This window comes from Tachysurus fulvidraco, chromosome 12 (genome assembly GCF_022655615.1).
Source record: "Tachysurus fulvidraco isolate hzauxx_2018 chromosome 12, HZAU_PFXX_2.0, whole genome shotgun sequence".
Taxonomy (NCBI): domain Eukaryota; kingdom Metazoa; phylum Chordata; class Actinopteri; order Siluriformes; family Bagridae; genus Tachysurus; species Tachysurus fulvidraco.
In genome coordinates this window covers 17055149-17071694 of record NC_062529.1, presented here as the reverse complement: position 1 = coordinate 17071694, position 16546 = coordinate 17055149, and the positions used below count along the sequence as shown (strand labels likewise).

General features: G+C 38.9%; 1 protein-coding gene across 1 annotated transcript; it reads right to left on the bottom strand.

The window, feature by feature from the left end:
• Positions 1-3719: 3719 nt before the first annotated feature.
• Positions 3720-15044, bottom strand: LOC113659602 (syndecan-1). Its single transcript, XM_027172508.2, has 5 exons — positions 14845-15044; positions 7012-7093; positions 6179-6801; positions 5875-6010; positions 3720-5622 (listed from the first exon to the last, which is right to left on the bottom strand). The coding sequence occupies exons 1-5, from the start codon at positions 14896-14898 to the stop codon at positions 5456-5458; spliced, it is 1062 nt and encodes a 353-aa protein (XP_027028309.1). The 5' UTR covers positions 14899-15044; the 3' UTR covers positions 3720-5455.
• Positions 15045-16546: the final 1502 nt, after the last annotated feature.

Here is a 16546-nt window from a genome sequence, read left to right as displayed (position 1 = left end):
CTTCCTGCATTATTTCATTAGAATATATTCAGCTGGCCTTTGTTCCAGATCAGAAAGACCTCAGGCAACAGTGTGATGAACAGTGAATGTCTCTGGTTGGGAGGCGTTACTAGGCAAGTCCATTCTTGGCTGTGCTGCAGTTGTGGGAGAGTTATTTGAGTGGATTAGTGTTATATACACACAAACTCTGACGTCTGAGAGTTAATCAAGATAGGCTTGGCATGAATGCTTTGAATAGACAGTTAAACCAATGAGTCAATCAGCATAAGTATAGTGTAATAAGCATAATTAAGATGAAAACATGAAAGTAATGAGATAAAAAAAAGGAAGTATATTGCACCTCTACATAAAAGAAATGACTTTTTACACTTCACCACTGGGATTGATCTTTGGTAATTTTAGTTAAATCTAAAGGGAAGCTCTGAAACCAAAAACAGGTCTTTTTTAAGGTTAGGTTAGATTAAAAATGTGTTCTCAAGATGTAATTTATGATAACCCAGTGATTACTATTATTTCTATATCCTCATCTTTATCAGTGAATGAGTTATTGAGTACTTCGGGTTCTACATAGGACTTTTCATCCAGTAAACCTCTTTATCCTTGCTACATGCTAATAGCAACATGCAGAGCTAGTTAGCTGCAGCAAGAACAGAAAGAGGAAACCCCAAACTTCTAAGTGAAATGATGCTGGGGAACTGTTGTCTTGAGGAGGCGAAGTGCAAATAAAAACATTTATTAATCTATGTAAAGCAGTACTTTATTTTTAGCCCTGTGGCCCTTTAGGGTTTGTGTTTAGCTCGGAAGTTCTTTGGCAATTTATGGTTAACTCTGTGGCAGTCCTAGGGCTATTTTTGTACATTTATTACCACAGTTTATGATTAGTTGTCTAATGGTGATAATTAAACCACATCAAAAGAATCACAGAATTTGTGATATATATTTCATTTGTATTACCTCATCTCAGTACTTGACCTTACTTCTCCTGCCTCAGAAAAGTGAAGTGATGTAATTGGCACAGCTACCTTGGAGGGTAATATTAGACATCACCTGAAAGTCAAGGCTGCCTATTTTACCACATGAATCTGACAGATTAAATCGAATCGTTATTATACAATTAAATATCAAATAGAACTAGACATCAAAAAATCATGTTGTGATGGTAGCTCATGAACATAAGCATGACAAGGCAGGAAGGCTCTCACAGCCCACCACTATCACACATGAGTCATAAAACCGCCACAATGATTCACAGACAACCCAGACCAAGGATATGGACTGGTGATACACAGATCCCCAACTTGCTGACAGGAAAACGTGTGGGACTCACACAATACCACATTACCACGCAGACTGCATATAAACACACCGGCCTTGCTGTAGACAGTGGAGCTTGAGGTTTGCATCTACGATGCTGTATGGGATAAAAGGAAGTCATAAAGAGAGGTTAAAAGTCTGCTTTACGATTTAATGCGACAAACAGAGCGCACAAGCTCCTCATTAGGAGGAGGCCCCTGCTGGGCTGGGTCTATTTGGGCCAATGTGACAGACGTGTGTGTGTGTGTGTATTGGGCTTTCCCATGGCCTGCAGCAGACTATGGTTCCCCAAAGAACAGTACGTTGATAGAGGTTATATACAAACTGAAGTTTTAACATATAGGCAAACTGTAAGGCTAACAAATAAATAATCGCTCTCTAAAACAACAACTGAGAAATCAGTAAATAAATAAATTAGGTTGTATATATTTTTATATTTCCATATGTACTGTGTCTTGTGATGGCTGTATATACAAACTACTTATACAAACCCCCATTTTCATCCTTTTTCCAAGCTTTGTTTGTTTGTTGTTAGGATGCGAGTACTACGTAATACCAAACAGCACTTTTTCATAGCAACCTGGTGCTTTTAATTCATGTCCTCATGATGTGTCTGAGCTGATTATATCTAGATAAGATAACAGGAACCAGTCTGTGTTCCAACAGCTCTTAACAGCAACTGTAATGGAAGTGACAGTTTACAAAAATTCAAGTTGCTACATATTTCTCTTCAGAGCTGATGCAGGCTCGTACCAATTCCAGAGCAATGAAACAATGGGAAGAGCTATAGTGAAGCATGGACTTGGCACTTACTTGGTTATTGTTTGAAAGCACTTGAAGTACAACTGTACAATAGTATGTAAATCCAGATATCTTACATCCACTATTTTTTTTCTAAGCTTAGTGACCTCATTTTTTTCATCATTGAAAGTTTTATTCATTCCCAAAAGCAATAACAATTCTGTCCGCACTAGTGATGACAGGAAGTAGTCTTTTTTTATTCTCTGTGCAGTCCATATGGAGTCTATCAGGAGCCAGAGGAGTGTGGAGTTGGACAGATAATAGAATGTTTATGCTGTGTTTTGCCTACTGAAGCCCAGCTGTCATCTGATAAATGGTTGAGAGATTGTCAGTCGAAACATTTCGTCGTACACATGAAAGTCTGCAAGGGCTTTGAAAAAAAATATGCACTTCCTCCTCTGACGCTTTCGTCTCAAGCATCCCACAGCTTGATGGGCTTTTAGCAATGTGTGGGGTCTTTGTGAAAGCGTGCTCTTGTTTTCTCTCTCTGTATTTGGCTTTTCTCCTCAGTTAAAGCAGTAGCCCACAGGCCTACAGCACCCAAGGGGAAATTAGTCATACTGTGATGAGATGGAGCAGAACTATCTGGAAAGAAGGAACAGCTTCCTTGGCATTCTGTGACTAGTCTTGACATGCCAGTGCTTTATCTTCAATCACACACCTTTTCAGTTCCCAATCTTTACATGCTTCAGGTAACCGGTAGTGATACGCCTACACAGCGGTGTCATGGTTAAACCCAGCGACTTTAGGAGCGTTGAATTTAAAATAATTGGCAGTAAATAAAAGTTTTCAACAAAAAGCAAATTTGAAAGTGCTTAAATAAATCCGTGTTAAAACATAAGGCTTAGATGTGATACAAGTCAGTACTTTATTAAGCTCTGAAGTGTCCAATGTCTTTTGTACACATTTCTCAACATAATCTCAAAGGGTTTGAAAGTTCAGTCTTCCATGAGCCAGTATCCTGAAGCAAAATACATGTCTGCATTAGATTCTCAGGTAAATGTCTGGTTGAAATACTGTTTCTTGATACACGTTACAGAAGATATAAGACTGTAATAAGCTGGAGTCCTTATTGGTGTGTATAATCTCACCACTCGTTATTCACTCAATTAAAACATAAAAGGCACCACAATAACCGAAAGATCTATGTACAAAGACATTGTCCTATTCAGTCTATATGTTGTAACTCTCTGGCTAGCTGGTCTCTACACGTTATAACAAGAAGCGAGTGCCAGAGGTGCTTAAATCATTTCCACTGGTAAATGACTCATTCAAGCATGACCTGACGCGTCCGTTAAGTTGTTTACGTACAGTGAGTAGCCTGACGTGGAACATCATTCTAAATCAGCGTCATTCATTTCAGCCTTGTACATGTTGCAAAAAGTCACTTACAAAGATCATGTCTGACTCACCAACATTAAATTGCAGTAAAGTACAGGTGTGTCACGGTTATCAGGACAAAGTTATTAACATGATTGGAACATGAAGCCATAAGCTAACAAAAAAAGTTATATACTAAAAGGTCTCTGATCCTCTTTTTACTAAACATACAAGACAGATTCTCTCATTCAGCTGCACAGAACAAACTCCAAGTTACACAATGCTGAAAATGGACTCCCTTTTATTAAACATAGAAAACAACTGTGAATAATAAATAGAGAGATTTGTACAAACTATGACATAAGTAGGTCTAATTTTCTTTTGCACAGCAACAAAACACAAAGGTAGCTCTCTCTGAGGCGTGGCCAGCCATTCTGCGAAGGCACAAGCGGTTCACTCTACCGCAAGTGTACTTTCACACACACTTTTGCCACTTCCTCTTTCAAAAATTCCATTATGGACAAATAGGTGAGCTAACCTGAAGCCTGGAATATGGTACCCAAAGAATCAAAACACATTTGTCCATTTGTAAAATAAAAAAAAAAAAATAAAAAATACTAACAACTTAAAAAGGTGAAAACAAAAGAAAGCTGTACAGATCACATGGCACGCGCAGGTTCAGTAATACACACAGAGCATGAAACTTTAGTAGTAATACGTCTTTACTCTGCTCGGCCATTATAAGCAGCTAAATCCATGGCAAGTAAGATTAGCATTTACACAAAGGAACAGGTTTAATAAAATATTTTCTTATTTAATGACATCATTTAGAAAACTGATTTAATGCACAAAGCTTGGTATTGTCCAGGAAGCCAATATAACGTTTCTTTCAGAACTATTGTTTAGGCAGAGTTAGGGGTGAACATGAGCAAATAAGTTGCATTATGATGCCTTTCAGAAAGCTTGTCGCAGCCGAGAAGTCCTTTAATACAAGTGATAACTAAAAACAGAGAAGCATGTATGCACTTATACAAGTAGGCCTCATATGACCTGGTAATATACATTAGCCATCTATCTCGGAAAAGGTATTCAATCTGTAGATTTGGTCCACTAGCATATGTACAAAGAGCTGGAGTCACAAAGAAAAGACTGCACTTGTAAAATTTCATACAGTATATTTGAGAATTCAGGGGACACAGAATGTCACAACACATTTAGCTTTCCAGAAAATAGAGCAATATTGTGTAATACAGTCACATCCCATCAACAATTATTTATACAGTTTCCCCAATACCAATTTTGCATGGCTGGTTCTTGCACGCCATCTTCAGAGCAAGTACAAAAAAAGGAGGAAATTGAATGGAATCCCACTCGTCACGGTGAAGCACCTCTCCTTCAACACGCGTGATAAAACAACAAGTGAAAGTTGTTTTCAACGAGTGAAAGTAAGCATGTCCAGGCCAAGCAGAAACATTAACAGTTCCAAGCAAACAGTGATTGTAAATGTTTGCATGTCAAAAGTGCAATCCATGTTTTCTGTCCCTATGGCAACTATCTGTTACCACAGCAACAAACAACTGGAGGAGGTGAGCTCTCTCGCTGCTGCACAGTGTGCACTTCAGTTTGCTGGAACAGGAAATAAGGCACATTGGAAATGAGAAGCTGGGTTCATGTTTACTGTGGTTTCACAGCACTGGCAGAAAGCAGAACCCTTTTTTTAATACATTTATACAAAAAAAAAATCCGCAGTCTGTAACTCATAACTAGGGCTCATGAGAACAGTCTCAATCCACAGTGTGATAATCCTTTAGTAGCAGGAAAAAACCCACAGAAAACACAAGTGAACCTTTCCTGAAGATCAACTAACCGTTTCTGGCACAAATCCGATGTATTGCGAATCCAACGTGGATATAAAACCAAAACAAAAAATGGGTCACCAAGGATAGGAATCTGACGAGTTGAGAAGTGGCAGTCAAGCACAGAATAAAGAGAGACAGAGATAGTACGTTTAAAGGAGTCTTTATGCCAGAAACTCTTCCTGTTTCTGTGGTTTCTGGTAGCCTCCATTGGGATGTTTGTGCTCGTCTAGTGAATAACTTCCCTCATCCTTCTTCTTCATGCGGTACACCATGAGAGCAACAAGCATGATGGCAAAAGCCAAGCCCACCACACCTCCCGCAATGACACCTGTGAATACAACATGGAAATGATCAGTCTAATGGAAAAGATCATTCCATTCAAATGACCTCATCGTCTTAAATTTAATTGTGTATTATGACACCGGATGGAAGTATGGAATAAATGTTGAATGAGCAAATGAACTGACTCATGCATTATAAATTAAGGTTACCATAAGCTGAACAAGGCAGCATGTTCCACTGGACCCAAATACCAAAACACAATATTGGAACAATATGGCATTGTTAATATAATGCATACCTGCAAGGACCTCTTTCCTTTCCAGTAAGCTATCGTTGTCGGAAGCACTGCCTCGAGCAAAATCAGACCCAGACCCAGAAACGTCTGAGTTTAATACCGTCTGGATTTCATTTTCGAATTCAAAGTCATGATCATTCTGCCAAAAAACAAAACATTGGTGTGAGATGGATTTTCTTGTGGAAAGATTTTTTTCCTAATTGTAAGGCTATATATAGTATTAACATTAAACTACAAGTAACTTATGAAATTACCCTCTAGATATGTTAAATAATACAAAATATCAATACAATTCAAGTCCTCTTACCAATCTTGGTTTCCCCACATGTTCACGGTCCTCTGGAATTATGTTAGTTTCACTAAAATCTTCACCAATGCCTTGAACAGTAGTGACTTCAACAGAATCACCCGAAGCTTCAGTATCAGCTAAATCACTAGGTGATGCTGTGCTCAGAAGGAGTGGTGTGGTCTCCATATCAGGTGGTGCAGTCGTCACAGACACAGATTCAACAACTGTGGTTTCTTCTATCTCTTGTTCGGTGACGGAGGATTCTGTGGTGTCCTCCTCCTCTTTGGCTGCAGTCGTGTATTCGTCCTCTTGCGTAGGTACCACTGGTACTTTCACAGCCGGAGGTACAGTGGTCTCTGGCTGTGGTGCCACAGTGCTGATTGCTGTGGTCTCACCTTTCTGATCTTCCACTGAGCCAAATGATTTGCTGATGAACAGAGATGGTTGAGTCTCCATGATTTGGGTGGTGTGTGGCAAAAGAGCTTCAGAGACATGGTCAGATGTTTCAGTCTCAGTGTCAGGATTGACAAACGGGGTAACTGAATGTTCTGGAAGATTAACAGGGGCATCTGTGATCCAGGGTGTCTTTGTAGTGTTAGGATTTGCTTGGTATGTCACTTCAGGTTCAGAGAACCAGATTTCTAAAATATTAAAACAAAGAATTAAAGTTAGTATTACAACTAATGTACGTTCACTGTATAAGAGAGAGAGAGAGAGACTAGATATAAAAGACTACACTAAGCTGTTATCTGTGATAATCTACACTAATTCATTAGGCTGACATAGGTTATGAGATATGCTCTGCGTACGATGTCACAGTCCAACCATGTAAGAAGCAATACATCTCCTACCAAAATCTCCTGATCCTGACCCTGACCCAGAGAACTCATCATCTCCTGATCCATCTTGATCTTCTGGTGCATGAACTCCAAACTGAGGAAAGAAATAAAGACAATGTTAAGCTTAGGTTCCTCATAGATTCACATTACAACCACGGTAGTTTGTCTTTTCTTTCCCCATCATACATCTTTGAAATCTTTTCTATACACACACACACACACACACACACACACACACACACTATATGGCCAAAAGGATAGACACATCTGACCAATCACAAACATGTAGTTTCTGAACATCCCGTTCCAGATATAATCATCATTTTGTAAATTCCACTCCACAGGGAATGCATTTTGTAATGTGTTTTTTTTTTTTTTAATTCAACCACAATAGCATTAGTGTGGTCAAAGAACTGACATTGGCAAGCAGTCAGCATTTAGTTCATCCCAAAAAGGTGTTCACAGACTGGGGTTGAGGTCAGGGATCTGCACAGGCCACTTAAAATCACCCACATTGTTAGCAAATTATGTTTATGCACCGTGCTTTGTGCACATGGGCATTGTCATGCTAAAACAGGGCCCCATAGATCCAGCAAACACATCGCAACATACACGGTGTCTCAAATATGTGGCAACATTTTAGGAAAGAACCAAATACAGGTGTGATCATCAGGTGTCCACATATTTGGCAATATATCTTACATGTATGACAGCATACAAGTTTCATTTGTAGTAATGTTATTAGATTTTACTTTCCACTACACTTATAGTCAGTTGATTTCTGACAAAACAGGTTCATGCATACTGATAAGAGATTTTTTTAAACCAGCACATGCAAGTACATATTCTCAAAATATTCTGATATAAAAGGCTCCCAAAATGAACACCTAAAGCCTCGGTCCCTGTAGCTTTATATGACGCTTTGTGCCCTTTGACCCCTCAAACCCTATTGCTTAATATGAGCCATAGACACCATGGAGCCAGTTTAGCTAAAGCGGTCTGCCAGCAGTTGTTCACTCAGTGTTAATACCACATAAAACTGTTCCTCTCTGTGTAGGATATTGTGTCCCTGCAGTTATGCCTACATTAAACGAAGCTGTTAAGTCTCTACTCAATGGCTCGTGATTTGTTTGCATTCAAGGAAAGTGTGGAGTAAGACAATAAAAACAGTTGATGGTTAACTAATGTGGATCTGCAGTCCAGATCACAGGAAACAATCTCACCGACTGTTTTCCTGTACAGCAGCTTCAACTGATTTTTAAAAAGGTTGGGAAAGTTCAGGCGATGTTCAGAAGACACCATCATAGATGAGAGGTATTACAAAAGGGAGTTGAAATTCTAGTTATGTTTTTATGTGCAGTAATTAAAAAGCTGAGCAGAAAACAAAAGGGGCAGGTACAGATGGTGATTCAATATGAGAAAAGAAAAACCCTTCACTGTCAAACAAGCAGCTTGTCTAAAGCAAAAAAGGACAACCTGCTGCCTGTGTCCCTGAAACCAAATACATGAATAGCCTTAATATAAAAAGTATTCTCTGGCTAGAATTTAAGCCGTCTGAATGTAGGGTTGTACGCTAAGGTAGCCTGGTGAAGGACAAGGTATAGACATGAAACTCATTTTTAACTTTTCCCCTAGAGGAAGTTTACAAAGTAATACATGTCAGCTAATACAATAAAGAAAACCCACTCTTACTGAAAGTCTAAAAAAGGTGCTCAAACGTTTTGTAAACAACCCTTTAGAAGAAAAAAAAAATCCAGCCCCATCAGCACAGACAGACTAAATTAATATATACTTCCCAACTAACCACTCAAACATTATACTATTATTTTATTGTGTACACAATACTATGCTGGCTATTTGTTGAAGCCATAGAGGTTCCTATAAATTACAATAACGGGACAACTACATCCAAGCGTAAGCATTTGCATGCAAAAGTAACCAGTTAAACAGAATAATAACTAAAGTTAGGTGTGATTTTCACTACTATTAAAAAATAATAATAAAAATTAAAAGGCAGACCCCACATCTCCAAAAAAAAAAAAAAAACTGCTCCAAACTCGTAAGACTCACTGAGAAGCTTGAGTTCAATCATATTACATCTACTCAAGTGACCCGCACTTGAAAAGTAAGTCTGCACTAAGTCACTGAGCCACAGGCCTCAGGCTATAACTTTACACAAAGTTTCAGCCCACTGGCCAATCACAATGGAGGCCAGTAGGGCAGCTTCACATTACAAAAATGCATACTTCAGGTGCTTTTGGCTGATCCACAAAAAACAACAACGCCACACCACATAAAAATCTTTCATGAGGTAGTAAAGCTAGTCTATATTCCATCCTCCTGCTACCATTTGGCACCGAAGTTCAAGTTTCATCTAAATCTACTTTGGTCAGCTAACAAGCCCCAACAGCTGTACGGCTATACAATTAAAAGTCTTAACCATGGGGTGTTCTAGTAGTCCCCAGGCAATGCTTATCCTAGTACTCCACTAAAGACTTAACAGGTTTTGGTCGGTGGAGGCCATTTAGTGCGGGCATTTTTATATCGAAGAACAAAACTCTGAAAACAAAAAAGCATTTGTGTGCCTTAAACAACTCATGCAGCCTTTTTCATTACAATGACGTAAAGATACTCCATTGTCATTTGAATGCAAATCGACTGGCCGGGTTCAGTGTCTGACATTAAGCAACAGTTAGTTGTATGTACTTGTCTCAAAGCACTGACGTACATGATATTTACTCTGAGTAATTCTGTGAGTGTGATTAACAGTACAAGGCTATCACGTAGATCGTGACTGGGCTGAACTGAATTACAGTAAACAGTTATTCCGATTACAGTAAACGAGTAAAAGAAGTTCCTTCTTTACTGTGGCAGTGTGGAGTTGTCTGGAAGCTGATGCCATGTATAAATAGCCCAGGGCCAGTGTAGGTGTCTGCCCTCTACACTCGCATACACGTGTGACATCCCACCTCTATAAGTCTCCTCAGCCCTGGGTTAAGTTCAGCACTATTCAGGGAAAAGTGTGGGGGCAGATACATTTCACACAATGTGCTGATTTCCTGAGATCACTAAAGTCAGCCAGACTTTGTGTTCTGCCAAAAAGTCTGTTTTCCCTGAATTCAACCCATGACACTATAACATACATAAGCATGCAACAACATGTGTGGATAGGAACCACACACATGCCGGCATCCCACAAGACAAGCAATTTTTACTAATTCCCTCCTTTAAAAAACTCAAAGGGCAAACAGTGAAGAAAAGTATATCAATGTTCTAAAAGAAACTTTTTTTCCCAATACTGAAATCTTGAGGAAAATTTAACATATTAAATAAAATGTTAAGTTTTTTTTTTTTTTACCACACATCAAGGAGTTCAGGGCCATGCGGTCATGCTCCAATAGACAGAACACTAACATGACTCCAGCAGCGTCTGGAAGATTTCAGCCAACACGTCCGACAGACGTGACGTTATCTTTCACCGCTTGGTACGCACAGCATTGCTTTAATCCCTCCTCTATGGTCATGACAAGGCCTATATAAACACAGGCCATTCTCAGGCCAGGCGTCAAAAGGAAGTCCTGACCAGTTTACGTTCGAATATCAAATGTTCCTCGCAAGCTGGCCCGTTTTACTGACTACATGTGAATCCCAAAACTTTTTTACTCCATAGAAAACAGAGGTAAAAGAAACATTTCACTGAACAGAGTTCAACAACAGCACAAAGTAATAAAGGTCATTTGAAATCACTTCAGACTTCCATTTAATGAACATAATGTTGTGCTATTCTAAAATTTTCGAGATGATTAGAGTATGTTATTCATATTTATTTTTATCAAAACACTGCGAGTACAGACTTCACTTGACCACCCTACACACACACTGGCACTTGTGGAATGTGGGGGTTGAAGTTATAGTGAAAAACACTGACAAGAAGCTTTCAGCACCTATCTAATTTGGTGGTATTCTAAGCCAAACACAAAAATACTAATTAAAACAAAGAAATGAATTAGTAGTGACTGCAGCAAACAAACAAACACTTATTAGAATGCTAAACTCATTGACGATTCATCAAATAATAAGCTGCTGGTGAGCTCAATGATTTATGAGAAATGCCTCGTTAAAACAAATACTTTACTCAAGTGGACCTATTACACAAAATGACAGCTTTCATATACACCATTGCTGGACATTTTTTCCCTGCAACATTCCATCTCTCAAGACCTGTCTGTTCACACTGATGATCCAGGACAATGGTTAAGAATAATAAGAGAGAGAAAAAAAAACACATCAAACGCATGATGCACACCTGTAAATGTCACACAAGCTTAGGCTGCTTAGTGAACTGTAAAGAGCATGAAAACATCTTGCACAAGCTGGGTGTGACACAAGCTCACCAAGTAATATGCATGGGAAAAAAATGGCTTGCATTCAGTGGCTGTGCTCCGGTAACCGGTAAGGCTTGCGCTTTCAGTCTTTTAAAAAACAGGCTGAGACATATCGATGACTGGAATTCAGAGCTGGGATTTTCCTCGAACACCACAAAAAGGTACATTATCCTTACTGGAAGGGCATGATGGACAAAATGTGTGTGGATTAGACAATAGCAGTAAAAATAATATTTAAGCTATGCAATTCAAGGTTGATGAGTGGGTTCCCCAACCAGAAAGAATATCCCCTACTTCTTACTCATGTACAACAAATATTTTATTCAGCATGCATATTTAAGGTCCTTTAGGTTGGCGTCAATGCAGTAATTACAGCATGAGCAACATGTTCCGAATCATACCGCGCTTTGCACTACACACATCGGCATAATTGTTTTAAATTAACTAATCTGCCTGGAAGACAGATAACCCTGCTAGTAGGTTATGCTTGTAGTGAAACATAATAATGGGAAATAAAAATTGGAACAAGTCTTCTGTGAAATGGTGTCAATGGATGTACTAACTTAACAATGACCACAAATATGCTATACGTTCTTATAATAATTTCCCTTATTAATAGACTTGGCTATCTAACTGTCCAAGAGCACATCACTACCATACACCAAGTACCATTTTCTACCCTATTCACTTAGGTTCCTTGGTAACCAAGACATGGGACTGCACAGCACAATGAAGCGTTTATTTGTCCAATAATACATGCAGGATATGTCCAGACATGTGATTTGTGATGAGCTTTGGAAGAATGTTATTGCAAAAAAAATAAAGGACAAACTTCGGTTGCATATGCAATTCTCAGGATAGCAGATTATCAAAGAGTTCCAAAGCTTAAAGTCTACAATCACACACCATAGCTTTTAAGAAAGAGGCTCCAATTTAGGTCTTTGTAATTCAGAGCTCTTATTATACATATGATTTAGCCTTTTGTTAGCTGCTTAACAATCTGGATTTTCACTTTCCCTGTACTGATGAGTCATTCAGTGTTTAAAGCTGCACAAGTTCACTTCCGAAGTAGGATTAGCCAAACCGTTCACCAGGACTATCCGAAAGGTGAAAACAATTATGACTCAAAAAGGCTGCCAGCCAATCAATGAATGGGGTGATAACAGGCAGACAGTAGTTCAGAAGTGTGAAGAACAAAAAAAAAGTGATTGTGATCCACTCACATTTCATCAGAGTGCTTGGGAGTCTGTTTCATTGTCATGTTAATTAATCACCAAGAGATTACACTGTACCACCTTTTTTTTTGGGGGGAATGGGATTATACCACATCTGAAAAGGCTTTATACAAATACAGAGCATCACATCGCTGTAGTTAAAGGGTGTGATTTGCTGCTTCACAAACAGCAACAAAAGATTTTCCTTCAAATAAAGACATGCATTAAAGTCTCCTGTGTGTGTGTGTGCGCGTGTGTGAGAGGGAAGAGCTCTCAGACATGGACCCGGTGAGTCAGGCAACATGACAAGACCATGTGAACTATTCTGTAGTCATAGCAATTACTTTGTTATGACAGCAACCACAGAAAAACCAAAAGCACATACCCAGGTAAGAAAAGTGTTATTTGGGTTGTGTCTGACAAACAGGAGGTTCAAGAAGACACCATCAAATATGTAATAAACTGGAATTTTAAGGATTTGTACAAAATGAACATGTCCAAACAAAGTATCCTCCACAATAGTTTCAAGTTTGCTGACTTCAGTAAAATCAGTATTTAGGAAGTTCAAAGTGATCACGGGACAGATATAGGGAACACACACACACACACGTACATATATATATTTAGAGTAAAAAAAGCCACTGTCGTGGAATTACATACTCATCAGAACAAATGGGTGTATAAGCTTCACTTTCATACCAGAGCCTCGTAAAATGTTTCTCATTCTAAAATAGTCTCCACTTTCATAACAACTAAGAAAAACCAATCCTAGCAGCCAAAAAAAAATCCAAACACGCTGAAAGGGAATGACAGACAAGAGGAACTAATGGCCTGGATAATGGAGTGTCTGGGTGTGTTCAGTTTGTCTTTATGTTTCTCAGTGTTTGCTTCAGATAAGACCAGGTGGCCTGTTCGTTGTTGAAAACCTCACATAGCTACTGTTTGTCACAAAAAAAAGCTGCTAACCAAAGACCTCAGGAAATGGCAATGTAAAACTAAAGTCAGTTCCTGTTCTCAACCATGACAAGTCACCAATCAAGTACCGGTCTCTCATATGCGGTTATTGTAAAGAGTTTACAATAGCATGCATGCAACGCACACACAGCAAAGTCTGATGCGTCTTAATGATGCGTCTGATGCGACAAAATTTTTGTATCTATTCTTTTATTACACAATTTAACCCCAAGACAAATGTAAACGTATGGGACATCATAAAACGCAGAAATCTGCGCACTTCTTGAACTCAGCACAGTAACTGCAGTAGGGATCCAACTAAAATGGGCTGTAACTCTATAAATAGCCATACACTCTTACCATAAAGTGCCTAGCATAATTACATTCCCCGACAACCATGGCGGGACAATCTGGGTAGGCAATTTGTTTAGTATCTCAACATAGCTGACACTGTGAAAAAGGCATTTACGTGTACAAGCATGGGGGGGGGGGGGTAATTAAGGCTTGGCTGTAAGCAACAACCATCAATAAAAGCCCCCAAGCCATTCAAACTTTCCACATACAGCATTCCTGATTAAGAAGTCATGTGCAAATGCTTGCAAGGTGAAGGCAAGGCAGTTTACCACATAAGGAACAGACATCGGTGCTGCAATCTGATTGATTTATTGTCTTCTACTGAATCTCAGATTGGCCCTCATGATGATCTGATATAAAAGAAGACTCCAACAAACACGCCTATGAGGATCTGATATCCGAGCCCTTACGCATATACGGACACAAAGTGATAGATTAAGGTCAAGAACACAATCGTGACATCCACAGCACGAAGTGATGGCATGTAACAGATATAAAGAGGGTGAAAAATACGGAAGTGCAAGGGTTTGAATCATGATCCTGCTCTTGGCCTGTGAGAGCTGATGTGCGCGTGCCATTCTGATACACTTACCTGCTCACGTACATTATACGTATCGCCTCCCTTTAACACGCAAACACAATCTTGGACTCTTTGTAACACGGAAAATAATAATAAAAAAAGCCCGATAGAAGTTTACGGCTGTTCTTAATTCACACGAGTCACTTTATTGAAAAAGGGGAAAAAAAAACTCCATAACAATAAAAATTCCCAGGGACACAACGACACTGCGCTCGAGCGCATAACCATGCTTTCTGTGCCACGTGTGAAAACCGCGTCTCGAAGCAAACAAAACAAGTTAAAAAAAATAAAATGAATAATGAACAAGTTAAAATGAATCATTCCGACACGTGAATAAGTGATAAGACTCCCAACTCACCGACTGAGCAACAGGTATCCACAAGCAGAGGCACAAAACAAGCTGGAGCCTCATCTTCTCACACCGTGTTTTCACGTCGATTCACGGAGATCCTGAGCTTCTTATTAGAAGACGTCGAACTATTAAAAAGTAACAAACACACACGGGGACGTTAATAAGCACATAGTCAGTGACGAGGACAACTCCGCCCACTTCCACTGTTGGCCAAAGGTGAGCGCGGTTTAAGCTCCGCCCACAGACATATATGGTAGTTACATCCTCCGACACAGTCCACGGACTGTACACTGTATCACGTTTCAAATCAAATCAAATCAAATTTTATTTGTCACATACACAAACATACATAGTACGACATGCAGTGAAATGCTTTTTGCATATGTATTGCATATTTAAGCATAAAAGGAATGCAATTAGGGGTAAAATAAATAAATAATTAAATAAAACCAAAACCAAAAGGAGATAGATAAATACAAAGTATAAACTATATAAAAAACTATATAAAATATGAAAATTTATGTGAAAAAATTGTGTGTATACATAAATATGCATAAATGCGGATTGTTTTTTAATGATTGTCCTTAAAGTCAATATGTGCAGTATGGTGTGTATAGAGTGTATAATGTGGCACTGTGCTGTGCAAGTCCAGAGTTAAAGTGTCAGTGCAAAAAAGGTGTTTAGAAAAACAGTGAAGATGGAGGGAGAGGTCCAGTACTAGATCCTGGGTGTTTCCTGGTTTAAACTCCGAAGGATAGGTTTAGATCAATGCATGTATCCAGAACCCCATTGTGGTCGCTATTAAACGCATATTCTTATGATAGCTTACTAGGTCAGGGTTAAATTTTACATTGTACAATGTGTACTGAGCAATTGAGGGTTAAGGGCCTTGCTCAGGGGCCCAACAATGGCAGTTTGGTGGACCTGGGATTGAATCTCACAACCTTCTGATTAGTAGCCCGACACCTTCGACACCTTAAACACTAATCTAAAACACACTCCGCATCGTTCTTACGTCACCAGTCAGCGAAACTATACCGAAAAGTGTGCTGGGAAGAATTACCGTGTCTATTTAAATGCGTTGGTTCTGTTTTTCCTTCGCCAGTACTGTAATTATAGCTGTCCAATGAGATTTTACATGTCACAACATTACATTACATACTAAATCATAATACCACTACACATCAGTTATGATAAATTATTCAAATGATACTGTGCTGCTTCATCTGCTTATTATACTCTTCTGTGTCTATATATGACCACCTGGACACTGTCTTTGACTGTAATGGCACCTTCAAGCATACCACATTCTAGGTCTATGCTCTAGGACCAGACTTCTTTTATGATGGGTGATGCAACAACAAAATCAGGCCAAATGTCTTACAGTGTAAAGCTGGATTTAGATGAAGATCATAGAACATATTAGGAGACACCCTTGCAGAAATGCTGATAACTGTAAACAGTTTACAATCTTTTTTTAACCCAAACTTTATCTGCATAGGCTGTTGACATCAATTATTGATTGTGGATTAGTAGTGACATATACAATGGATGGATAATTCGACAGAGATACCTAAATTTTGGAAAGTTAACTTTGAAAGTACTAAGCTGTATTAAAAATTTGCCAATAGATGCAGCAATATAAACTATAAGCTTTAAATCACTTGATGAAATTGATGTTTTATTTATTTTAATTCTTATTAGAATG